At 37.2% G+C, this 26,829-nt stretch overlaps 1 protein-coding gene across 1 annotated transcript; it reads left to right on the forward strand.

Annotated features, from left to right (window-relative positions):
• The first annotated feature begins 23,835 nt into the window (after positions 1-23,835).
• Positions 23,836-25,097, forward strand: LOC112588506 (probable transcription-associated protein 1). The gene is made up of 3 exons (XM_025298677.1): positions 23,836-24,076; positions 24,166-24,382; positions 25,015-25,097. The coding sequence occupies exons 1-3, from the start codon at positions 24,062-24,064 to the stop codon at positions 25,095-25,097; spliced, it is 315 nt and encodes a 104-aa protein (XP_025154462.1). The 5' UTR covers positions 23,836-24,061.
• Positions 25,098-26,829: the final 1,732 nt, after the last annotated feature.

Below are 26,829 nucleotides of genomic sequence, written 5' to 3' on the forward strand. Positions count from 1 at the left end.
TATCGGACCCCCCTAATATCTTCAGTTAAAATGCATTTTGGAGAAAATGTCCGATCGCAAAGTTGTATGGTTTCAAGCGCGGAGTAAGATAATGATCTCGACTTTAACCTTGACTATGTCCTTCAAAGTCATTTCAAGGTCAACCTTATTTTTTTAAATAGAACCTCCAACATTTTATTGCATATTCTTATAGCTTATCTTGAGAGCTTTCCAAAACACTATAATAACATATTTTTTCATTAAATACTTTTTTAGTTATAAAGGTTTGAAGTTAACAATTTTTTGACACAAAATGTAAAATATCTTGTAAAATATTATTTAGTTTTCAGTAATCAAAACCTTAATACTTTTGTGCGCGAAATAATGAGACCAATTAATTGGTTTAAAGAAAATACATTAATCGAAAAGTATCGGCTCCTCCTAATATTTTCAGTAAGAATGCATTTTGGAAAAATGTCCAATAGCAAAGTTGTACGGCTTCAAGCGATTATGCTAGTAGGCTATGGCGGAAAACTGCCCGAAGGTGATAGCGAGAAGCTGCTCGAATGCGTGATATCCGAAAGAGTTAGTGGGAATCTGCCCGAAAGCGTTGGCGGGGCCGGTCTTTATTGTCTCACTCTCGCAGGCACCAATAGTAATACAAGCTCTTGAGCAAACAATGCGGATCACTGATTTGAATATTTGATGCAGTGCTGTCTTCTTAGCGAGCAGCAGTCACCTCGTGGACGAAAACGAACAGCCCCAAAAATTGTTTCTGTAACAAAAGAAGCCATTGCGCTTCAATTGATTGTCCCAAACATCTTCATTTTGTTTCCAATAGCCCAGAATTTTTTCGTAAATATTATTAATTGATCTATTAGATTTTCAATTGCTCAACGAGCTTCTTGCTAGTGCTGGTTGAAATAAACAAATCGATAGTTGGACCAACACTTAATAATTAGTATTTTTCTCTATTTAATTATTTAGATCAATTTCCTATCACTTACCTGATTAATTCTTCTTTGCTCTAATTAAGAATGGCGGAGCTTTCTGAAAGAGATCAAATAACACTGTTAATGATGTGAGGATGGGGAGATCAACAAAGAGGGTATAAAACAGTAACGCGATTATTTAATGAAAATTTTCGGAATGAAAATAATAGGATCTCCAAAAATACTGTAATCCGTACTATTCAACGTTTTGAGGACATTGGTAGCGTTAAAAACCGCCCAAGATCTGGTAGACGTAAAACAGCAACAAATGATAAGGCATGATAGATGTTTTACAGTCTTTCGTTGAAAGTCCCCACATTTCCATCAATCGCGTTGCACAAGAACACGAAATCAGTCATGCATCTGTCAGTAAAATTCTGAAATTGAATAAATGGCATCCATACAAACTCCATTTGGTCCAAGAGTTGTCCGAAGACGATTTTGAAAGACGCATCGAATTTTGTGATCTTATGATGGAGATGATTGTCGACGATCCTCTATTACTAAATAATATTGTTTTCTCTGATGAGGCAACATTTGAACTGACTAGAAATGTAAATAGACACAATTGTAGATATTGGAGTGACGTTAATCCTCACTGGAAAAGAGACAATCATACCCAATATCCACAAAAGTTAACGTATCGGCTGGTATTCTTAATGGTAGACCAGTTGGCCCTTTCTTCATTGAAGGCAATTTGACAGCACAAGTATACACAGTCATGCTTCGCGAACAAATTGTTCCAGCTATTCGAGACATAGCTGGTGGAAATATGGATGAAATTTATTTCCAACAGGATGGAGCTCCACCTCATTATGGTGTCATTGTCCGTCAATATTTGAATGAGGTCTTTCAGGACAGGTGGATAGGACGAAGGGGTCATATTGAGTGGCCACCTCGGTCTTCGGACCCCACTTGACTTTTTTTTGTGGGGTTACTTGAAAAGTAAAATTTATGCCACCAAGCCTCAAGATTTAGATGATTTAAGAGGGAGAATAACTCGAGAGATAGAACTAATACCGCCGGAAACGTTCCGGAATGCGGTTTCAGCTGTTTATAACAGATTGGCACATTGCCAAGCTGTTGAAAAGCAACAATTTGAACATTTGTTGTGAATTGTTTGGTACAATTGAATATTTTGCCCAAGCTGACCAATTGGAATGAAATTCGCCTTAACTGGTCGGAATCACACACCACTCTTGCCTTAATTGGCCGGAATCACACACAACTCTTGCCTTAACTGGGCGGAATCACACACCACTCTTGCTTTAACTGGTCGGAATTATACACCACTCTTGCTTTAACTGGCCGGAATCACACACCATTCTTGCCTTAACTTGTCAGAATCACACACCACTCTTGCCTTAACTGGCCGGAATCACATACCACTTAACAAATTGTTAACTTCAAACCATAATAACTCAAAAAGTATATTATAACTCAATACTTAATGAAAAAATGTTTTATTATAGTGTTTTGGAAAGCTCTCGAGATAAACTATAAGAATATGCAGTAAAATGTTGGGAGTTCCATTAAAAAAAATAAGGTTGACCTTGAAATGACCTTGAAGGACATGGTCAAGGTCAAAGTCAAGGTCATCATCTTACTCCCCGCTTGAAATCATACAACTTTGCTGTTGGACATTTTCTCCAAAATGCATTCTAACTGAAGATATTAGGGGGTTCCGATACTTTTCGATGACCCTGTGTATATATATATATACCCAGCAAGCAAAACGATGCAAAATTTGCAGCAAACTCGAGCATGCCTTTGCAGCAAAATTGCGACAAGATGTGTCCGCATTAAGCTTAACTTTTGTTGACAAAGCTTGTCGCAACAGCATTATAAAAAATTCACACAAATAACAGAGCAAGCCTTGTCACATATGGCGTGATAGCAAATTTGTGGCAAGAACAGGACAAGGTTTGCTCTGGCACGATGAGACACAAAATTCACGCAAATAACAGAGCAAGCTTTGCCGTGCACGACATGATAGAAAATTTGTGGCAAGAACAGGGCAAGATTTGCTCTGCCACGACGAGACGCAAAATTCACGCAAATAACAGAGCAAATCTTGCTGTGCATGGCGTGATAGCAAATTTGTGGCAAGAACAAAGCAAAGTTTGCTCTGCCACGACGAGACGCAAAATTCTCGCAAATAACAGAGTAAATCTTGTTGTGCATAGCGTGATAACAAAGTAACAAGAATAGGGCAAAGTAACAATCCGGATCGTTAATTATTTAATTAACTTATTAAAAGGATTTTAATTAATAATATTAATAACATTTTTTTTAATAAATAAATAAAAATAATTAAATCTTCCATATATTTTTTATTAATATAAATAATAAAATAACACAGATATTATGTTTATAACATTGCCGACAAATTAGTTATAAAATTAACAGTATCATTTATACTTATATATTATACATTGTTAGAAAATATACTGACTAGAAATATTATAGTTAGTGACGGATTCGTTTAACAAGGAAGAGATAATATAATAGTGTATTACTAACAACAAGGAGCAATCGTGCAAAGCAAATTTGTTGTTTTGTTTTAAAAGAGTAAATGTTTTAAAAGAGTAAATTTTGCACATTAGATTAACCAATATTTACATACGAGGGCGGTCCAATAAGTACTTAGCCTCACCGCCCGATGGCGCCACTATCGCAAGAGAAATTTACTATCGTGTAGTACATTCTCGTAGACGGCTACTGTCGAAATTTCAGCCGAATCGGACTCGTAGTTTTGTTTTGACCGCGTGTGGAAGCGGGCGTGTCCGCGGATTTTAGAAAAATGGAAAAAGAGCAATATCGGTCGGTGATTCGATTCTTGTTTTTGGAAGGGAAATCGCGCAGCGAAATCAAAAAGCGCTTGGATGCTGTGTACGGTGACTCTTCTCCTTCGATGGCGGCCGTCAAAAATTGGTTTAACGAGTTTCAACGTGGTCGCACGTCGGTTTTTGATGAGCCACGCCCAGGTGTCCCGAAAACGGCTACCACGGAGGATAACATGACAAAAATCCACAATCTCGTATTGGCAGACCGCCGATTGAAGGTGCGCGAGATAGCTGAGACAGTAGGCATCTCAAAAGACCGCGTGGGTCATATCCTGCATGAAATTTTGGGCATGAGAAAGCTGTCGGCGCGATGGGTGCCGATTTGCTCACTCCGGACAACAAGCGCAACCGTGAGACCACTTCAGAGCAGTGTTTGACGCTGTTTAAGCGCAATCCGCTGGGTCAAGTATCGAGCTAAAAGGAGACTATGTTGAGAAATAAATCGCCACTTTCCCAAAATTTTCGTTTTTCTTTTGTAGGCTAAGTACTTATCGGACCACCCTTGTATTTAATTTCTTTATAAAACAGTATGTTTAATAAATAAACTATCTAAAAAATTAAATGTAGAATATTTCAATGAGATTATTAATATTTTAGAAAGATTTCTCATATAGATATTTTCATAGAATATGTAGTGCGATTGAAATATATATGGAATAATAAGCTATTGTGATAGAACTATATTAAAATACTTCCATATTGTCTCTAATTAGTCTATAATTTTATATATAATCTATATTTTTAATCTATAACTTATAGGTCTGTTCTTTACAGCTAAACTGGCCTGAACTGGCTGCACTAGTTCAGAGTTTATTCTTTTTATTCCACATTGAAAAGATAAACTCTTGAAGTAGTGCAGCCAGTTCAGACCAGTTTAGTTCTAAAGAACAAATCTATAGACTATAGATTAAAAATATAAACTATATATAAAATTATAGACTAATTAGAGACAATATGGAAATATTTTAATATAGTTCTATCACAATAGCTTATTGTTTCATATATATTTCAATCGCACTATATATTTTATGAAAAAGTCTATATGAGAAAAACTTTTTGAAATATTAATATCATTGAAATATTTTACGCTTAATTTTTTCTACAATTAATTCATTAGACATACTGTTTTATAAAGAACTAGCCAGTTCAAGTATAAAGAATAGACCTTATATATAGACGCTATTCAATTAGTAGACATACGTATCACCGATCGTATCACCGATCAATCCTGGAAAACTCAATCTATCGGCATCCCACGAGATGAACTGACCGAAGCGACCTTTCTTTCGTTATTAGAATGATATTACATTTGTCATACGACGAGTTTGTCTAGCGATTAGCTAGCGAATAGAGAATTACCAGATTTTCTATCAAGATTCTAAGAGTTCTCTATCTGATATCCAATCGTTACGTCCGACAAATATTTTGTTGTATTAATGTAATATTGGCCTTAGACAATTGTGCTTTATTTCACATGTATCTAGATGGTGGGAAAATTGACACCATCTATTGCAGAATTATAATGACCTTAATATAATGAACATAATTTATTTAAAATCTTGATCCTTAGAATTATTCGTTATATGTTTAGATTTCTATTTTCTTTTTAAATATAATAATTATAGACAAATATAAATATTTTAGATATATAAATATAAATATAGTTAGTCTACAGATGTTTATATTTGTCTTGTAACTTATAGATATTTATATTTGTGTATAATTTATCTATAATATATTTGAAGAGATTAGAAATTTGAACATAATGGATAATTCTAAGGATTAAGTTTTTAAATTAACTTGATTATATAAAGATTATTATAATTCTGCAATAGATAGCATCAATTTTCTCACCGCTTAAATATTCGTGAAGCAAAGCACAACTGTCTAATAGCGAAAAAAAGGTCGCTTCGATCAGTTCATCTCGTACGATACTGATTGATTCAGTTATTCAGGATTGATCGGTGATACATCTATTAATGAAATAGCGGAAACGTTTTACTTAGGTTTCATGTATTTGGTTGATGTCATCATTCAAGGTGTTATTGGACGCTGAGCCAAGTTGAACAGTATCAATTTCGTCTTGAAAGTTCTCAATTAATAGTAACACCTGAAACATATAATAAGAATATATCTAATAGTAAACGTATATAGTTTTGCTATATTTCTATAAACATTCTTTATATACATATATAGAGAGAAAAGAAATATGACCTTGCTTTAAAAAACAAAAGAATAAATTTTAAATTTTATTACGTTTTAAAGTGATATGTCAGAAAGCTCTATTTATTTCAAATTGTAATTGATTCAGGACTCTGTCTTGTATAATGTATCCCAAATTACAGATATTGGTGAAGTGCAAGTTATTAAAATTACCTACCTTGTTTGTTGTTTCAACTTGTAAGCTCCTTCTCGTAAGCCTGCTTCTCGTAAACTTCTGTGTTGATAGCAATAGATCGAATATAATTTGATTTCTACCACTTCATTTTCTATCACTTTATCCTACTTGGAGTAATTTGCAGATGATTGTAAATCTTCAAACAAGCATTTAAATATGATATATCCTCCAATATGACAGCATCTGCTATTGGTCAATGGAGGTGAAAGCGTTTGTAATATCTGTAGGTCTATTCTATAACTTTTAATGTTAATGCGACAATGTCGCTATCGTTACGTATTATTGCACATATATTTTGATATATTTAAATACATGCGCAACATGTAATGATAGCAACATGGTCGTTAAAAGTTATAGAATAGATCTATAGTGGTATTGAAAAATGCCGATTTAATGCGAATGGAGGTGAATTCCATTTGGCACTAAAAAATGCCGATTTAATGCAAATCGAGGTGAATTCCATTTGGCACTAAAAAGTTCCGATTTAATGCAAACCGAAGAATTCCGCTGTCAGAATAATAAAAAATGTGGCACTTTTCAATGCCGTTTGGCCAGAGAAAAATGCTAGTTGACGGTAAAAAGTGCCTATTGGTTTCTTCTTTCTTCCTTCCTCGTCTTTAGGGCCGCTCTTTTATCGCTTCTTCTGGATCTCAATTTTTGAGCATTCACGAACAATTTTCAAGTGCAAAAACAATATTCATTCAAACATGAATCATTGTTCGTACGAAAGTTGTTCGTATATGTTCAAGAATTGGGATTTTGATCTTCTTTCTTCATCATATGTGTATATCTTTCGTGAAAGTCTACAACGGTCAACCAGCTTTCAATGTTGCGGAATGAAAAACATTAACAATTTGTTATAACATATAGTACATGGTCAAAATTTAGTGAGTAACTCTCTACCTGTTTCTAAATTTTTAACTCTTTTTAATGATGCTCAACCTCGATTCCACCACTCTTTTAATTTTATTATTTCATTTCATCACTCCTAATCTAATTCCAACATTCTTTCTTCTCTCTCTCTCTCTCTCTCTCTCTCTCTCTCTCTCTCTCTCTCTCTCTCTCTCTCTCTCTCTCTCTCTCTCTCTCTCTCTCTCTCTCATATGCAACTATTTATTTTAAAATTAATAGTCTTTATGTTAAATAAATAGTCGCATATGAGAGAGAGAAAGAGAGAGAGAGAGAGAGAGAAAGAGAGAGAGAGAGACAGAGAGAAGAAAGAATGTTGGAATTAGATTAAGAATATAAAAAAATAATGGAATTAAGGAGGAATATCATTAAGAAAAGAGAATTAGCATTTAGAAACAGATGGAGAGAGTTGCTTATGGAACCAAATTTTAATCATATAGTTTCATATAACTGACCTAATTTTCTTCTGGTTGCACCATCTCGTCATGTTCGTCACTCCATAGTGCTCTTTCACTTCGATTTCCTCTTTCCGAACGATGCAACTTGTGGGCTCTATTCCGATGTCTTTGTTTGGCCATTCGCACAGCACCCCGCACATATGTTTGAAATTCAGCCCGCATTGGCCTTTCAAAATTTTTATCTTCGCAGATAGCATCTGCAAAGGGAAACAAACATAAAATAGTACCATTGATGACGCAACTTTAGTATTATGTAACCAAGTGTAGAAGATCATCAGAGAATCTTGAAATATCTCTTTCACACATAAATTAATGCTTTCTTTGGTATTGACACCACCAATAAAAATCAAATAAATCACCTAAAGAATATTGCATTTACATTAATATGTATATTTGCGTCAAGTTTACTAAAATTATATATATACTATATACAGAGTGAAGAAAAAACCCCGGGACCCCTGAAAATTTCGAAAAATATACACTTTATAAAAAAAGTTTCAGACAAAAGTTGTAGCGTTGAAAAAGATCTATTTACCGATCTTAACAATTTGACCTTGGGTGGCGTCATCAAGGTCAGGACAAGATCACCTCGGATTTTTTAAATGGAACCTCCAATTTTTTATTGCATATTCTTATAGCCCTTCTTCAGACCTTTTCAAAGCACTATGATTTTATCCAATTTGAATAAGCTGTTCCGAAGCTATCGAGTTTTTTAAAGTAAGATATCTAGCCAACTAAGGCAAAATCGGAAGATGATCCGGCCAACTAAGGCAAGGTCGTAGGATGATCCGGCCAACTAAGGCAAGATCGAAGGATGATCCGGCCAACTAAGATAAGGTCAAAGTGATCGAGCCAACTAAGACAAGGTCGGAGGATGATCCAGCCAACTCGTAAATATAATTGCGCGACTAACTTCCAGGCGTTGGCTCCTATTGGCTTATCTTAATTTCGTTGATTGATTTATTTCAGTTATTTATTTATTTGAACTATTCTGCTGTTCGATGTTTATTTCTTCCATTTACTTATTTAATACTCATTACATTTCAATACTCAGTTTAGTGAATCACAAACTCGACTGAAATTCCTCTATTTTTTTGAAAATTATTAAGAAGCAGTTTGAAGCTAGTTGTAAGCTGACTTAATTGCACTTCATTCCGTGGTATATATAAATTATATATATTCCGTTGTATATATAAATATAACGTTAATATTATATTACTGGAAGATTGAAATATACAATTTATTACGACTTTTGTTCGGATGCATCTTGAGCACGTATATAAGGGCACGCCAAATGTTTTTGTCTAAATCTTAATTTTAGTTTTCATTTTTTTGTTATGTTTATTATGTTTATTATTCTGTTTATTTTATTTTTATTATTTATTATTTGCTTATTTATCAATTGTTTTTAATTATTTTTTATTTTTAATTTTATTTTTTACATTTTTAAGTTTTAGTCAATAGATACTTTTTGTAAGGTTAAAAATATGACTTTTTTAAGAATGTTTTATACAACATATTTTTACATTACCAATTGGCGCAATTTTTTTATTTCATTATTTTTTTTCATAAGGTATTAAAAAGTAACATTTTTTGTACAAACGTATTAATAATTTTCTCTGAACATTCTTTCTTGGCAAGGATACAGTTTTTGGCAAGTTAAAATATAACATTCCATAATATTCTATTGAGTGAGTGCAAAAGTTCATGCGGAGTTTGTGAGTAAAAGTCACACAGTGATTAGGCAAACAAAAATCTTTATTCAATCAATGATATATTCTCCATCGTTTTCTATAATCTTTTCCCAACGTTCTGGCAGCATACGGATGCCTCGATCATAAAAACTGCGCGGTTTAGATTCGAAGAACGAAGAGACGCCGTTTTTTAAGGCCTCCAAAGAGTCAAAGTTTTTTCCATTTAAATAATTTTGCAATGACCGGAACAAGTGATAGTCAGATGGTGCGATATCAGGAGAATACGGTAGATGCGTTAAGACATCCCATTTCAGGCTTTTCAATTTGCGCAGCGTCTTTTTCGAAACGTGTGGTCTGGCGTTGTCGTGATGAAAGACGACTCCCTTGCGATTTGACAAAATCGGACGTTTCTCTTTTATTTCTCGATTCAGATTGGTTAATTGGCGACAGTACTTGTCCGAATCAATCGTTTCGCCAGCGGGGAGAAGCTCGAAATAGATTATGCCCTTGCAATCCCACCAAACAGAGAGCTTTCATCGGGTGCAAACTGGCCTTTGGCATTGCGTCACTATGCTCACCTGATTGTTTCCATGTCCGTTTGCGCTGAACATTGTTGTAGAGGACCCATTTCTCATCGCCCGTCACTAGTCGATCCAAAAACGACTCGTTATTGAGCCGCCCGAGTAAAGAAACGGCTGCAGAAATTCGCTTGATTTTGTTCTTCTCGGTCAGCAAATGGGACACCCATATATCGAGCTTCAAATCGAATCCCATCTTTTTTAAACGCCAAAAAACGGTTGATCGGTCAACGTTTAGTGCTGTAGCAACTTCTTCTGTTGAAATTCGCGGATTATTGAGCACTAAAGTACGCAAAACATCGTCATCAATGTCAGAAGGTCGACCAGAGCGTGGCTCGTCTTCAAGGTTAAATTCTCCGCGCCGAAATTTAGCAAACCATTTTTCCACAGTTCGTTTAGCTGGTGCTTCATCCTGATAAACATCCTGAATGTTTTTTACGGCTGCGGCAACGTTTATTCCCTTCCGAAACTCGTAAAGCATAACATGCCGTAAATGCACCTTATCGATACTCATTTTTAAAGTGATATTTCTCGAAGCAGTTTGTATGAAAACAAATGATTTTTTTTTAATAACAGCTGAAGACGTCACCTTTCCAACGTTATATAATATGTAGATGGAAGTATTAATGACAACACTTTACGACGCTTATAACTCCATCTATTGAAACTCCGCACGAACTTTTGCACTCACCCAATATAATTTCTGCTGCTGCCACCACTTGATCCAGTACTTCAAGTAAATCTTGTTCCTGAAAAATTTAAGGACGATTACTTATAAATAATCAATTCATAAATATGTTCATAAATATATTCACTATAAACTGATCTAGACTGTCATAATTCTACTATATAAGCCAGAGCTCGGCAAAGTTTCCAACTTTCGGCCGATTCTCGAGAGCTACTCCTTCTCTCCTCCTCCTATCTCCCCTTACCACGCGGCGGATCCAGCAACTGACGGTCACGGCTCGCGATCTCAAGACTGTTGAGATCATAAGGCGCATCTATGTGGTGCCTACTAAAGATACGTTCGGGGAGCTCGTCGATCAGCGCTAACGCGTCATTCAATCCTTGTACATGTAATGAGCGATAAAGATAGAACAATTAGCGTTGACAGCGCGCTCCTTTAACGCATCTCAAAGGCTGAAAAATAAATGTATCGATACAACTATATGTATAATATTTTATACAAACTTGTACAAGTATATATATATTTTTTCTTATATTTTTATAATTAGAAGGTACACAGTAGGTTTCCGCGTCACCCATGAGGTACTACATGGGCTGAAAAGTCTTTGGTTTAACAATGAAAAAACGATTTTTTTAATGAAAAAAGTGTTTTATTCCTCGACATAATCTCCATTTAGAGTAATGCACTTAGTGTAACGGTCCGCTAACATTTCGATGCCGGTCTTATAGCGCTCGGTGTCAAGTCCCTCAAAATAGGCATTTGTTTCCAACTTGACCTCCTTATTCGAGTAAAATCTTTTACCAGCGAGCCACTGCTTCAGTCGGGGAAAAAGGAAATAGTCGCTGGGGGCCAGGTCTGGAGAATACGGGGGATGCGGGACCAATTCATAGCGCAATTTCTTTAATTTATCGGTCGTATCGCGAGCCGAGTGAGCTGGAGCATTGTCTTGGTGAAACAAAATTTTTTTCTTTGCCAAATGTGGCCGTTTGACCTTGACCTCGTCGTCCAATCAATCCAGTAATGTACAGTAATATTCTTTATTGATAGTTTTACCATGTTCAAGATAATCAATGAATATTATGTTATGCGCATCCCAAAAAATACTGGCCAAAACCTTGCCAGCTGATTGTTGTGTCTTCGGGCGCTTCGGACGGCTTTCACCAGGCAATAACCACTCCGCTGACTGCCGATTGGACTCCGGTGTGTAGTGATGGATCCATGTTTCATCCATTGTAACAAATCGACGCAAAAACTCCTTCTTATTGCGGTTAAACAGGGCCAGATTTTGCTTTGAAAGTCGAACACGTTCCGCTTTTTGCTCAATTGTCAAAAAACGCGGCACCCAACGCGCGCAAAACTTTTTCATGTGTAAATATTCATAAATGATATGACCAACGCGTTCCTTTGAGATGCCTATGATGTTAGCTAGCTCACTCAATTTCATTTTGCGGTCATTCAACACGATTTCACTGATTTTCTGGATGTTTTCTGGAGTAACTGCCTCATTTGGCCTTCCTGAATGTGATGCATCATTTGTGCTCGTACGGTTACGACGAAACTCAGCAAACCAATATTTGATGGTTGAATTCGGTGGGGCAGATGTGCCGTAACATTTATCAAGCCATGCCTTTGCTTCAACAGTGTTTTTTCCCATCAGGAAGCAATGTTTAATCAAAACACGAAATTCACTTTTTTCCATTGTAAAGATAAATTCAGAGGTAACGTCACTTCGAAAGCTATAACTTGTACACGAGTCAACGAAATATCATGAAATTTTTACAGCATCTAAGTTAAGGTTGGTACTCTATAGGAAATATATATAATAAGGATTTGTGGGGACTTTGAGCTCCCCAAAAGCGCACGCATCCGTTTTCCGTGCGGCGCTACAGAGCGCGCGCAAGTGTCACTCGTGCGGGAAAAAGGACCAACGAGTCAGTAGTAACCGTTGGAAGCGCACACAGAGCTCACGAATATACGATCGCTAGTTCATAGTTAGTCATTCTTTTTTTGTCGTGTGTGACACCGCGATTTCTGCACGCGGTCGCGATTGTGCGAGAGCGGGCAGGCAGGAGCATCGGCTCCGTTCGACACACACACATATACATATGAGTCCCGCTGTGGCTCATATGTCGTGCGAGCGCAGAGAACTATTTCTCTGTATTGTAGACGAATAAGTTGTACCTGTGACTCACGTGCTCTGCAGCTGGCAGGCACGTGCGCAATAAAGGGACCAAAGAAGAACACGCCTAGGTTAATTTAGGAACCTACCCTCCACTTGCATCGGCGAGAGAGCAAGAGGACACAAAAAACCTAAAGATTTTTAGTTTGTGGCGCCATCTATATGTCAGGCCAAAGACTTTTCAGCCCATGTAGTATATGTATTAAACAAGTTTTAGTTCGATAGCTTTTGGTGCAGCCGCGGCAAGAGCTTTTGTATTAAATATTTTTTATCGCATTGTTATAATAATTAATTTGTTACAATAACAAGTAAAATAACCATATAACTCAGTGTTCTAATAAAGAATGATAAATTTTACTTGTAAGCTAGGTTTTCTTGAATATTTTGAATAACATAATCTTTAAAAAGATATTTTTTTGAATATTGGACACTATTAACAAACGTGTTAAATTTTTATAACACGATATAATTTTTACTTTTAAAAATTTATGTACATATATTATATAATATATATCTTAAAAAAGAAGATAATTTGAATTTGAGATTTCTAAAAATATTAAGTTAAGTATACAATAATCATATATATATGTTAGGTTTCTCAGTTGGCGCTACTATTCTAATGTATCACTTCTTTTGTACAGTAGAATAGTATTGCAGAGTTTTATTATAGTTATAAGTCTTACTTGTAAAAACTTATGTACACATATATATTGGGTGAGTGCAAAAGTTCGTGCGGAATTTCAATAGATGGAGTTATAAGCGTCGTAAAGTGTTGTCATTAATACTTCCATCTACATATTATATAACGTTGGAAAGGTGACGTCTTCAGCTGTTATTAAAAAAAAAATCATTTGTTTTCATACAAACTGCTTCGAGAAATATCACTTTAAAAATGAGTATCGATAAGGTGCATTTACGGCATGTTATGCTTTACGAGTTTCGGAAGGGAATAAACGTTGCCGCAGCCGTAAAAAACATTCAGGATGTTTATCAGGATGAAGCACCAGCTAAACGAACTGTGGAAAAATGGTTTGCTATAGTCCAATAGAGAAAGATCTGGTGATCTAGAGGGCCACTCTATTTCTCCACATCTTGTTATCCATCGGTTTGGGAAAGTATCAGTTAACAATTGACGCACTACTACTGCATAGTCCTTATCTCTGCTGACATACACACACACACACACACACACACACACACAGGGGGGTGTAAAGTCCGACCATGAACCTCCACGCGGTACATCCTGAATAATACTAATGCTGGCGGCACCGTAAATTCTAAAGCTCATAACTCAGACAATTCTCAACAAAGATAAGTCATCAAGTAATGCTTTGGAAACGTCTCACTGTCATCTTTAACACTGTGTGGTAAAAAATGGGATGTTCCATTTAAAAAAATCATGTTGGCATTGACCTCGCCTTGACTCCTCTACTCAAGGTCAACTGGATATGATCATTCAATAGAACTTTTAAAACCCTACAACTTTAGTTGGAAACATTTTTCTTAAAAATGTTTCGTTTTCGAGGTATTTGACCATTTCCAGACTTTTATAACTAAAGTGATATGGTCCATTATCGATGATTTTATTAAAAAATTTTTCGAACGAAAGTTGCATGGCTTGAAGGACGACACATAACGGAAATGTGGACTTGACCTTGAGTGAAGTGACTTTGTCAAAGTCAGGACAAGATCATTAATGTTTTTTTAAATAGAAACTACGAATTTTTATTACATATTCTTGTAGCTTATCTCGAGAGCATTCCAAAACACTCTAACAAAGTTACATTTCATCGAGTACTTTCCGAGTTATGAGGCTTGGCAGTGAAGGCAAGACCGATCACTGATCCGACCAATTAAGGCAAGATCAATTCGAATATGTCTTTAGCCGTTAACAAGTCTTGGCCTTAGAAGTACGAAATAAAACCTCCTTGCTTTTATTACAATATCCTGTAAGTTAGCAAATATTCTTCACACATACAAACATAGTATTATTATATTTTTATTGAGTAGTGCACTGAACAACTATAACATTGTTCTGAGAGTTTTCTCATTTAGAGCGACGAAACAAATATATTTTATGAATTTTTTTTCGCGCAGATAGAAAATTTCACGGATATAATTGTTTTTGGAGATTATTTAATACTGTGTGAAAGATATTTATTAACTTACAGGATGTTGTAATAAAAGCAAAGAGGTTTCATTTCGTACTTCTTGATTCTGTTACAATATTCTTTTATATTTCATACTACATCCTTGTATAACTTAAAATTATTCTTAAAATATTATTAAACAATTCAATAATCAAACCTGTGAACCTGCCCGACCCCGCAAAATAATTAATCAAATATATTTCATTTTCTTGGCGTCGAATATTATTAATATTATTACAAATAATATTACGAATGATATAAATTTTTACAAATAAAATTTGTAACCTTATTATACAATTACAAATAAAATTACAAATAATAATATTACAAATAATATATATTACAAATAATAATATTATTAATAACAAAATATTATTTGTAATAATTTCGGTGCGCCGAGTAGACAAAACTTTTCAGTATTGTCATAGAGAGGAAAGGAGAGAGAGACAGTCGCGATTCCGATTATGAGCAAGAAAGAATCAAGCACGCTCGCTGAGCGAGAACGAGAACGACAAGGAGGGAATGATATTCTCTCTCACTCTCTCTCTCTCTCTCTCTCTCTCTCTCTCTCTCTCTCTCTCTCTCTCTCTCTCTCTCTCTCTCTCTCTCTCTCTCTCTCCCCCTCTCTCTCCCCCCTCTCTCCCTCTCTCCTCTCTCTCTCTCCCTCTCTCCCTCTCTCTCTCCCTCTCCCCCTCTCTCCCTCTCCCCCTCTCTCCCTCTCTCCCTCTCTCCCTCTCTCTCTCTCCCTCTCTCCCTCTCTCTCTCTCTCTCCCTCTCTCTCTCTCGCTCTCGCTCGCTCGGCGCGTCGACAATTGCCGGTCGCGTGGCTCACACGGATTGACTGAGCTGGCTGTGTGCGTGCATGGGCGGGGGGGGGGCGGGGGAGAGGAGAGCATCCTCGTGCAAGCCCGTCACCAAATTCGCATCACTGATACCAATGATGTCAAAACCGAAGATGCTGCGGACAAGCGTAACTTGTAAATATCGGAGATCAACTGTTTATCAGCTCATAGACAATTAATATGACGAGATACCCGCGGAGACCCGTGTACTTCTCTTTCGTCTTTGCGTACAATTGCGATCAATAAAAAATTTTCACGAATTGTTCGGTTTTTACATCATTGGTATACGTGTGTATGTGTGTGTGTGTATGTGTACAATTGCGTACACGTACAATTGCGATATACACTTATCACGTTAGCATTGATCATTTTTATTCATGCTAAAAGAAATAAGTATGTAAAGAATTATGTATTATGTAAAGAATTTGTCTGCGTATTATTATGCATTCTACATAGTTCTCCTTGTGATAGTAAAAATGACACACTTGAACAACCTCTACGCTCATGTCACAAAGCCTGATCCACTGCGCTACTGAAGCAAATTGGTAATTCTTCTGCTATAACGACATTAACAGAAAAGACTAAACTTCAAACTGCATTTCTCAAAAACGTTTAAGATTTGCACCGTTTTTGGATAGCATTTGTTACTATTACATCAATATTATACTTTTCTAAAAGCAAAATCACGCGGTGATTTCAAGGATGAAGATTCCTCTTGTGTGAGATAATAATTATTCATTCTTTATTAATGGGAAAAGATTTTCCATTGGTTTAAATGTTCAAGAAAAGTTATTTGTTCTCTGAGAATCTTTCAATTTTTACGTTCGTGAAAAGTTTATAAAATTCGTAAAGAAAAAAAATTATTTTACTATCTACCTGTTCAAGAGTTGCTTATAAGAGATATTTTAACAAATCTGAATCTGAATCAGTCAACAAATTAAATTTCTCATTCAAAGAAGCATATGTAGGGTAAGCATAAGTAAGATAAGTATAAATAATAAATTAAATATTATCCTCTGAATATAATAATAAATAAATGTTTTTTTCTTCAGCTGAATCATCGAAGTAAATATTCTGTTATAAATTGACTTTTCGGATTACAATATTAATTTGATTTTTCAGAGTACGCTTTCAAATTGACTCTTCGGAATACGCTATTAAATTGACTTTTCGGAGTACACTTTTGAATTGACTCTTCTGACTACACATTTGTTAGTTGACTCTGTGGAGTACATATTTTTTAATTAACTCTTCGGAGATAAGAGGAGAGAAACATTTTATATTTTATTTAAAAAATCTTAATTTTTGTAGAAAACTGATTGATGAAGAAAAAAATCAATTCACGACCTCAACGAAGATCTTAAAAAAATTATTGCAAGAAATGAAGTTGTTGTTATTATATACCATATTGTACAATATTAAAACATACGCGCAATAATTATCTATAATTTGCATATATGGGCGTTTATGTAATTATAAGTAATATAAAAGTCATGACAAATTAATGTGGCCGCGCGTTATCTTTGTCGCGTCATTGCTAGAAATCGTCCGAACTCTCGAAATTATTTTCTTCCAGAATTATGAATATAAAATAATGTGTAAAGAAAAACAAGGGGGTGAAAGGGGAGACGGCGACGTCTGCCTTACGATAACATTGCTGCTGGCTCGCTTCGTCGCGATTGTCTATTCGCTGGTGGTGAGACAAAGACCGATTCGTCGTTTTCATGTAACTAATCTAGCTCGCTCGTAAACGTAGCACAGAACAGAACCAAATAATTATGGACATAGCACGGAATAGTACCAACAAATCGTGGGCATTGGCTTAGTAGTTCATGTCCATGAAAAATGGACCCAGTTGGCGCTTCGAATCAGCCAACTTTCCATAACGCTGTAAATGCAGCCATGCCCGCTCTCAGGCTTCTCTCTGATATATATAAATATATGAGTAAGAGAAGGATAACAATTGAATCGCTTTGACTTTGTCTCACCACTAGTGAGCAGACACGCGACACAGGCACAAATAATGCTTGGAAATTCTTAGATGCACGGTTGAGGCTTACCCCCACCACTCGGTTTTCTCTGTCTTCTCACGCGCTTGGCGCACTGAGCGAGATTGAGATAGCTCGTTCATGCTCGCCTTGTCGCACTCTGAGCGAAACAGCTTACTCATGATCAGTGATAGCAGATTTCAACCTAGCGGCTCCGCGTCTCACAGTGGAAAGGGAAACGCTCAACGAAAGCCGCATACATGTGGCACATGTACGCGGCTTTCATTTGTATGCGTTTCCCTTTCGACCGTGGCACACAGTGGGCCAGAATATCTGTAAATGTGTGAATGTGGCCAAAAGTCAATATCGGCATTGATCTAAAATAAAGTTATTATTGTATTAGAATGTTTGAAAATAGTTATAAGAGAAATGTTATGTTGATTGGATTGTTTATGTATCAGTCTTAATAGGATGAAATTATAAAATACATTAACACATTTTTTCATTTTCTTTACTTTATCGTTCATATATTAAACAATTATATATTATTTTTTGGACCTTTAGTTAACGAATATGATGAGCGAAGATTAAGAATGAAAAATATATAAAATTGGAGGAAATAAAAATAAATTATAATATATTACATTCTCTTTTATTGCATTATTACAAGTATATTAATCATAACTACTCATTTCCGATTTATCATTCCCCGTAATTCCACTTTCAAGAAAGAGCATTCTAAGTTATATATGCTGTTTATGATATATATTTTAAGAAAAAGTTTTTGCTACTTTTTGCTACTTTTGTACATAACGTAAGCAAACATATGTAAACAAATGATCGCTTATATCTAAAGGTCCGTACTGACTTGCTGATTAATATCGCAGTGTAACAGTACGGGCCTTTAGATATAGGCGATGACTTGTTTGATACATAAGTTTGCTTACGTTATATAACAAAAGTATCAAAAAGTAGCAAAAAGTTTTTCTTAAAATATACATCATAAGCAGCATATATAACTTAGAATGCTCTTTCTTGAAAGTGAAATTACGGGAAACGGTAAATCGGAAATTAATAGTTATGATTAATATACTTGTAATAATGTAATAAAAGAGAATGTAATATATTATAATTTAACATTAACAGCCGAGGGTTTTTTACGATGAAGGTGTTAAACCGTTTCCGGAGTTCGTCAAGCGACCCTTGTGTATCTAAATGGTGTTCCTCCAGGAGCTTACTTACAGTTTCTTTGTTCAAAAAATACACCCACCTCGGCATTGTTTGCTAAATTGGGCGCGATACCGGTCCCTGTTCGGACGCCATGTGACGCCTGGCGTGCGTCCGTGCGTCCTTCCCGCTAAGGAATGTTATCGAGGAGTCTCGGCGAGGCGCGGCTCGCCGGAACCCAGCGGCGGGAAGGGATCGCGCTCAATTATTTGCTCTAATATTGATTTAATAGCTTTATTTAGAAGTGAACAGTACTGAGGTAGAATGGGTGGTGCGTGCGGCTGGTGGGTGGTCGCTTGTCGAGATCCGTCCGCGGAAAAGTTCGGGGCCGTCGGGCTGCTCGTGGCTCTTCGGGCCACTTGTTCGCACGCTGGGACGCGGTCGAGGCTATCCGCGGGGATCTTTTCGTTGTCTAAGGTGGGCGAGCACCCTCGTCTTTGATATGGCGAGGACACTTGCTACAGGCAATGAGCGAGTACGCTCGCTCGGGGAGAGTGGCGAGAACGCTCGCCTTAGGGAGAATGGCGAGTACGCTCGCTCGGAGGGGAGAAGAGTGACGAGTACGCTCGCTTTTAGAGAAGGTGGCGAGTACACTCGCCCTGGAGAACTGGCGAGGACACTCGCTCTTGGGATGGCGAGTATGCTCGCTTTTAGAAAGGTGGCGAGTACGCTCGCTTGATAGAAGGTGGCGAGTACGCTCGCCTTGGAGAAGTCGGCGAAGACACTCGCTCTCGGGATGGCGAGTACGTTCGCTGTGGAGGAGGGCGAGTACGCTCGTCCTCGGCGCTGGCAAGTACGCTCGCCCTCAGAAACTGGCGAGTACCCTCGCTTTCGGAGATGGCGAGAACGCTCGTCCTGGGGAATGGCGAGTAACGCTCACCCTCGGAAATTGGCGAGTACACTCGCTGTCGGAGATGGCGAGTACGCTCGCTTCAGAAAAATGCCGGAGAACTCTCAGGTCGGTGCCTCGTCTCGAGGCGTCGGAAGACAGGTCCTCTTGCCAGTCGCACGGCGCCTTATATTAGCCGCCCGTGCGACTCTAGTTCGTTCCCCTTCCGTATCGCGCGACACGGGGGGCACGTGATGATCGCATGCCGCGCGCGCCGAGGCGGTCCTTGTCTCCACGCGCGCGCCGCGTGCTCGCTCGCTCCTTTGTTCGTCTCGCTCTCTCGCTCCCGCCGCTCGCTCGTTCTTACCGCTCCTCTCGCTCGCTTGCATCTTGTGCAGGGTGCTTCCCCGCGGACTGCATTCGGCTCGGCCCGATGCGTAACGATCGTATCGTTACAATTTATTTTTATTTCCTCCAATTTTATATATTTTTCATTCTTGATCTTCGCTCATCATATTCGTTAACTAAAGGTCCAAAAAATAATATATAATTGTTTAAAATATGAACGATAAAGTAAAGAAAATGAAAAAAAGTGTTAATGTATTTTATAATTTCATCCTATTAAGACTGATACAAAAACAATCCAATCAACATAACATTTCTCTTATAACTATTTTCAAACATTCTAAATACAATAATAACTTTATTTTAGATCAATGCGGATATTGACTTTTGGCCACATTTAGAGATATTCTAGCCCACTGCGTGTGGCCGCGGAGCCACTAGGCTGAAATTTGCTATCACTGATTATGATCGCCTTGTTGCGCGCTGACAAGGAAAAAGTCGGGGCTGTCCTTCATTGATTTTGATGGGCATTGGATATTTTACAGAGCATCAAAAAAATTGGATACGTATTCTTTTATGTGCTTATCTCGATGTTTAGAGGTCGAAACTCTTTGAAAAAAACGGACTTTTTCGTTTTTACTTAATATCTCTTAAAATATGAAGTATATGAAAAAGTCTTTCAGACAAGTTTTATAGTATTTTATACTCTTTCCACCGGTCTATTCAAATGTTTCAAAATGCAATATTTTACCCCCTCCTCCTCCCTCCTCCCCATTATCTTTGCAAATTTTTAAGTTTTTATAAGGACAAAAATTTAAGAGCATTTAATATCGAATCCATCGATATACAGACTGTCTTAAAAATACCGGACCCCCCGAATAATTTTGCAGGATTAAGTTTTCATAAAAAACTTTAAATACAAAAGTTGTAGAAAATTGAATAACGGACTTGATGGTGACCTTGAATTTGATCTTGGCCATGACCTTCAAGGTCATTTGGAAGTCGACTTGAAAAATTTAAATGGGAACCCCTATTTTTTATTACACTGTTTTTTTCTACCAATTAATTTGAACAACTGTTGTCTAAGACATTTTTTTATTTGCCTAATATTTGTTGAAATATTTGAGGAAAAACTAGATAACTTTTTCAATATTTAACTTACGATATCTTGCTATTTGTCGAAAGAAAAAGTGGTACTAGACTTTCTTGCTTTATTTAGTCTCAAGAATATATTATTATAATAGTGCCCTAACTTTTGTTAATTTAATAATTTTGAAATTTCCAAAGGTCGATAAGTTAACAAAAGTTAGGGCACTATTATAGTAATATAATAATTCTTCATAATAAATAAAGTATAAAAGTCTAATACTATTTTTTCTTTCGACGAATTGTTACCGAGATATCGTAAATTAAATGTTGAAAGTTACCAAGTTTTCCTTAAATATTTAAAAAAATATTAAGGAAATAAAAAATAATTCAGACAAAAGTTGTTAAAATTAATTGGTAGAAAAAGAAGATATAATGAAAAATTGAGCTTTCTATTAAAAGAAATTAAATTGACCTTCAACTGACCTTGAAAATACCCTCCAAATAAAAAACTGATAATGCCAGTCTCTTTCCCCTTCGAAATCATGGAACACATGTTTTAGCTTATTTTTATCTTTCATAGTTTTCGAGATTTTTTACCTGTTACGTTTGAAATTTAACACCCTGTATAGTGCTAACAACGTGCCTACAATCCTGTACAAAATGCTTCAGTATGCTTACAAATATATAAGATTTGTTTTGACATGCCTACAACTTCGATATTTCGACCAGCGCCTCAATTCGTATACTCATTTAGTCATTGCCCTTAATTTTGTTGTGTCATTCAGTTTTTGTGCTTTTATACAAGAAGACTCTTCCGAACTTTTGCAGGACTGTAAATCTTGCATATATCATTATACGGCTGCGGAACTAATTATGAAAAAACTTATATTCAACTTGAACGTAGCATCTTACAAGAGAAAGGTCTGACGTGTAAATATAATTTTTAGCTGCATCTCGTAGCGATAAGTATTCGTGCACATTAGTATTAGGTAAAAGTATAATGAGTAAGAAAATTTTGTTCGCGAGAAAATGAAAAATAAAAATTCAGAAGGCCTTATAACCAATTTAAATAAAGCGTTCAAGGAACGCGTGGAGGAGCGAGAAGGCATGTCTATGAAGTTAACACGTCAAACTATCAATATGAAAAAAACAAGTAGAGTTCTAATAGCGCTTTTGATAGTTCTACAGTTTCTCTATAACGAAAAAAAAAATAGTTCTGCAACAATACACCTAAAAAATAAAAAATAAGAGTACAACGTGCTAGGTTCGCACAGTTACCACATTGCTTCTTTCTCTAACGTGCAAGAAGCAATCAAAATTGCACTATCCGTAGATTTTTATCCAAAAAATGAGTTTTTTCCCACTGTGCGCCGTTCCGCGCTTAGCGGCCGAGACGACGATCACGGGCCGCTAAGGTCCGTCGCTATATAAGAAATCAGCTGGAGCGCATCTTTGTGTCATATTATCATTAAACACACATAAACATATATATTTTAAAGTAATTATTAAATGAGGAAAAAATTTTAATGATTTCCCGATAATAGTTGTCGCGAGCATTTTTGGTCTGCTGTGTAGCCGTCGCAGCGTATATGTCATTGACCGGCCGGTCATCCTCGCGTACCGCTTACGCGTCGCGCGATACCGATATCGTCGTTAGGTCTAAGAAGTTCGGCGGCTCCTTTTAGTTTTAGATCATCAAAATACAAGCGCAAAAATATAGAACGGCGAGGATTTGTAACCGCAGTAAGTCAGGATGACATTTAACCCTTTGTGGTCGATGCCGCCACAGTGGCGGCATTCGCAAGTCATCATAGAAGTCGGTGCCACCAGGCTGGCATTCATGATCGCCTGGCACGCGGCACGGCGAACGAGGCTAACGATAATGAAAGAAAACTATCCTCCCGATACTAGATTCAAATTTTTAGATCAACTTACAGATATTAATGTTTATCGATCTCTTCGAAATCTGCCGACCGCAAAGGGTTAATCAATTTCATTAATTTAATTATTAATTTAATTATATATGTACCTGTTATAAAAGCTATCTTCTGGAGTCAACATAGTCTTTATATTTTTATTTGCAATGCAGTGCAAAAAATAATTTTAGATATGTGAGAAAAAATATGTAAAATGTGAGAAACTAAAAATGACAGAATAAAGAGAAAAATGGAAAAAGGAAAAAAAAGCAACACGTAAAAGGAAATAAAAGAATGAATAAATGAACCAATACAATGAAGTATACACACCAATACAGGCGTATACAAATATATTTATTAATAATGGTATTTGGCAAAAAACCGTAATACGTGTTGCAAAAGAGACAGATCACGTAGATCTGAGAGATCATTTAGAAACAAATGTTGTAAAACACTAATCTCACGAAGGAAAAAAAGACTCAGGTCAAAATACTTATCACAAAGCACGAATAGCGAAGCACCGCTATAACAAACGTTATTGTGAACCTCGCGACGCAGATTGACTATTCTCGGCGACAGAGTCGCTAAACAGCAGCGCTTCTTTTATTTCAAATCGTCAAGCGAATGATAAAAACAACGCTTGTAAAGTTTATTGACAACTTTTATACAAGTTAACTGTGGTGAAAAAGTTATGTTAATGTAAATAACTCGTGCATGAATTCACATGACATAAATTATGTGGATTCGACATGGATAGCTTTTACAACGTATGTTTTTTTGTCGTTGTTTATACCGTGCTCTTATATGATTTATTTGTTTCAGAAAACGCGTGCACGTACGCGCAATCATAAACAATCCGCAGCTATGTGCCTAGCGTGCTGCATATGTTTTCCAGTTAGTTGGTGTCAGTAGATGTCAGTTGCTTAGTAGGTGTTAGACAGTGCATATGCGAGGATGTCGGCGAATGAGGTAAATATATATTTAACCGTTAAATATTAATTATATATATATATTATAAATGCTTTTCTATAACAAATATGTTTCATGAATTATTTCAGAACGGGCTTAATACGATGACGACGAAGACCGCCACAACGGTCACGACGCCCGCCACAGCCACAATGGTCACGACGTCCGCGACAGCCACGACGGCTACGATGGCAGTGTCTGAAAAAATTACCGGGGCGACATCGACGACGGCAGCAATGGCCACGACGGCGACCGAGCCAATAACGTTAACAGTAAGTATAAAAATCTACGAGGGCAGTCTGAAAAGTTCTTGGCATAACAATGAAAGAAAATTTTTTTTGCCGTGAAATAGGTTTTTCAATATAATCTCCTAAAACTTCAATACATTTATTCCAACGTTTTTCCAATAATTCAATACCATCATTAAAATATGATTCCGGAAGGTTCTTTTCGCTCTGGTGTATAGTGATGGATTCAAATTTCATCAACAGTTATGAAACGACGTTTGAAATCCATTTTATTTTGTTTAAAATGTGCCAAACACGCTTGAGAAATACGCATTCGAATGCATTTTTAGTCAATTGTTAGCAAATGTGGCACCTATCTTGCACAAAGCTTTTTCAACTGGTGCTACTACTCGAATGACTTGATAGATTGAATAAAATTTTACATGGGTTTATATCAGGGATGCCACTTTCCAATACAATTATAGTTTGACAGTTTCTAATGCTACCCAGATAGCCAAACCTGCGCGAGCAGATTTCGAACAAAGCCTGCTATCATAGTTTGATGGCAAATAGGCAAAATTTAACGCAGAATCTGTTATATCAAATTATGCCGCCAATCTGCGGTCAAATATGCGCCAGATCCTGTTGTCAGATATTTGACGGCAGATTTGTAGCAAAAACCGCGCAAGACTTGCAGTAATTTGACGGCAGATTGGCGGCAGAAACCGAGCAAACTCTACGCGCAGACTCTACGTGTAGTTTGGCAGCAGGACTTGCGCGGTTTCTGCCGATAATCTGCCGTCAAATTATTGCAAGTCTTGCGCGGTTTTTGCTACAAATCTGCCTGTCACACAGGTCCTGTCGACAAAACACGAGCCTAATGAGGACACAGATGGCTATGGTTTTGATGTGGAGATCTGATCGAAATTGGCGTCAATCTGCGCGCATTCTGTTAGCATTTTGCTTACTGGGTATGTATGTGTCAGGTCGAGAACTTTTCAAACTGCTTACATATTAGGTGTAGTAAAAAGAAATCCATTATTTTTGCATGAAATTGAAGGCTTTAATTACCATAGTTGATCCGATTTAGGTCAAATATGCGCCGTTTTGTTCGATAACTTGTTGCCATTTTGAAGGTAATTTCATTATGCCTCTCTCATAGAAGCCCTCGTCCCTATTGGCAAAAAATTGAGACAGTCGATTTTCATAAGCCTCTCTTGAAGCAAATTTTTCACCAGCAAAATTGTTCGCCATGGACAGGAACAGATGGTAATCACTTGGTGCCAGGTCCGGACTATAAGATGGATGCATAAGAACCTCCCAACCAAGCTCCCGGAGCTTCTGGCAAGTCACTATCGATGTGTGTGGCCTGGCGTTGTCCTGATGGAACACAATTCCTCTCCTATTGGCCAAAGCTGGCCGCTTCTGGGCGATTGCTTCCTTCAGACGGTCCAATTGTTGACAGTACAGTTCCGAGTTAAGAGTTTTGCCGTAGGGGAGCAGCTCATAGTAGATAATTCCCTGCCAATCCCACCAAACACACAGCAAAACCTTCCTGGCCGTCAATCCTGGCTTGGCCACCGTTTCCGCCGGCTCACCGCGATTCGACCACGACCGTTTTCGCTTGACGTTGTCGTAAGTGATCCACTTTTCATCACCAGTGACCAACCGCTTCAGAAATGGGTCGATTTTGTTGCGATTCAGCAGCGATTCGCAGATGGAAATTCGGTCCATGAGGTTTTTTTTCATTAACTCGTGTGGCACCCATACATCGAGCTTCTTTTTGTATCCAGCCTTATTCAAATGGTTCCAAACGGTTTTTTGTGCAATCTTTAGCTCTTGGGCAATCGAAACAGTGCTTACATGACTGTCGGACTCGAAAATGTCCATGATTTTATCGATATATTCGACAATTGGCCTTCCAATGCGTGGTGCATCTTTGACATCGAAATTACTGGAACGGAATCGACGAAACCAAAATTGCGCGTGATTGGCTGTTACAGTATCAGGACCATAAACACTATTCACATTTTCAGCTGCCTGGCTTGCGTCTCCGCCTTTATCGAAGAAAAACTGTAAAATATAGCGTATTTTCTCTTTGCTAGTGTCCATCTTTGACGCGCGCTCAAACAAAACTGAGTCAACTAATTACAAAACTGTCAGAAAAGTTTTTTTTAGTACGAAATCTTTAGGGTTTTTGTGTCCTCTTGCTCTCTCGCTGATGCAAGTGGAGGGTAGGTTCCTAAATCAACCTAGGCGTGTTCTTCTTTGGTCCCTTTATTGCGCACGTGCCTGCCAGCTGCAGAGCACGTGAGTCACAGGTACAACTTATCGTTTACAACAAGAAAAAATAGTTCTCTGCGCTCGCACGACATATGAGCCACTGCGGGACTCGTATGTATATGTGTGTGTGTGTCGAACGGAGCCGATGCTCCTGCCTGCCCGCTCTCGCACAATCGCGACCGCGTGCAGATCTCGCGGTGTCACACACGACAAAAAGGAATGACTAACTATATACTAGCGATC

This window comes from Harpegnathos saltator, unplaced genomic scaffold (assembly GCF_003227715.2).
Source record: "Harpegnathos saltator strain DR-91 unplaced genomic scaffold, Hsal_v8.6 scaffold234, whole genome shotgun sequence".
In the NCBI taxonomy this organism is placed as follows: Eukaryota; Metazoa; Arthropoda; class Insecta; order Hymenoptera; family Formicidae; genus Harpegnathos; species Harpegnathos saltator.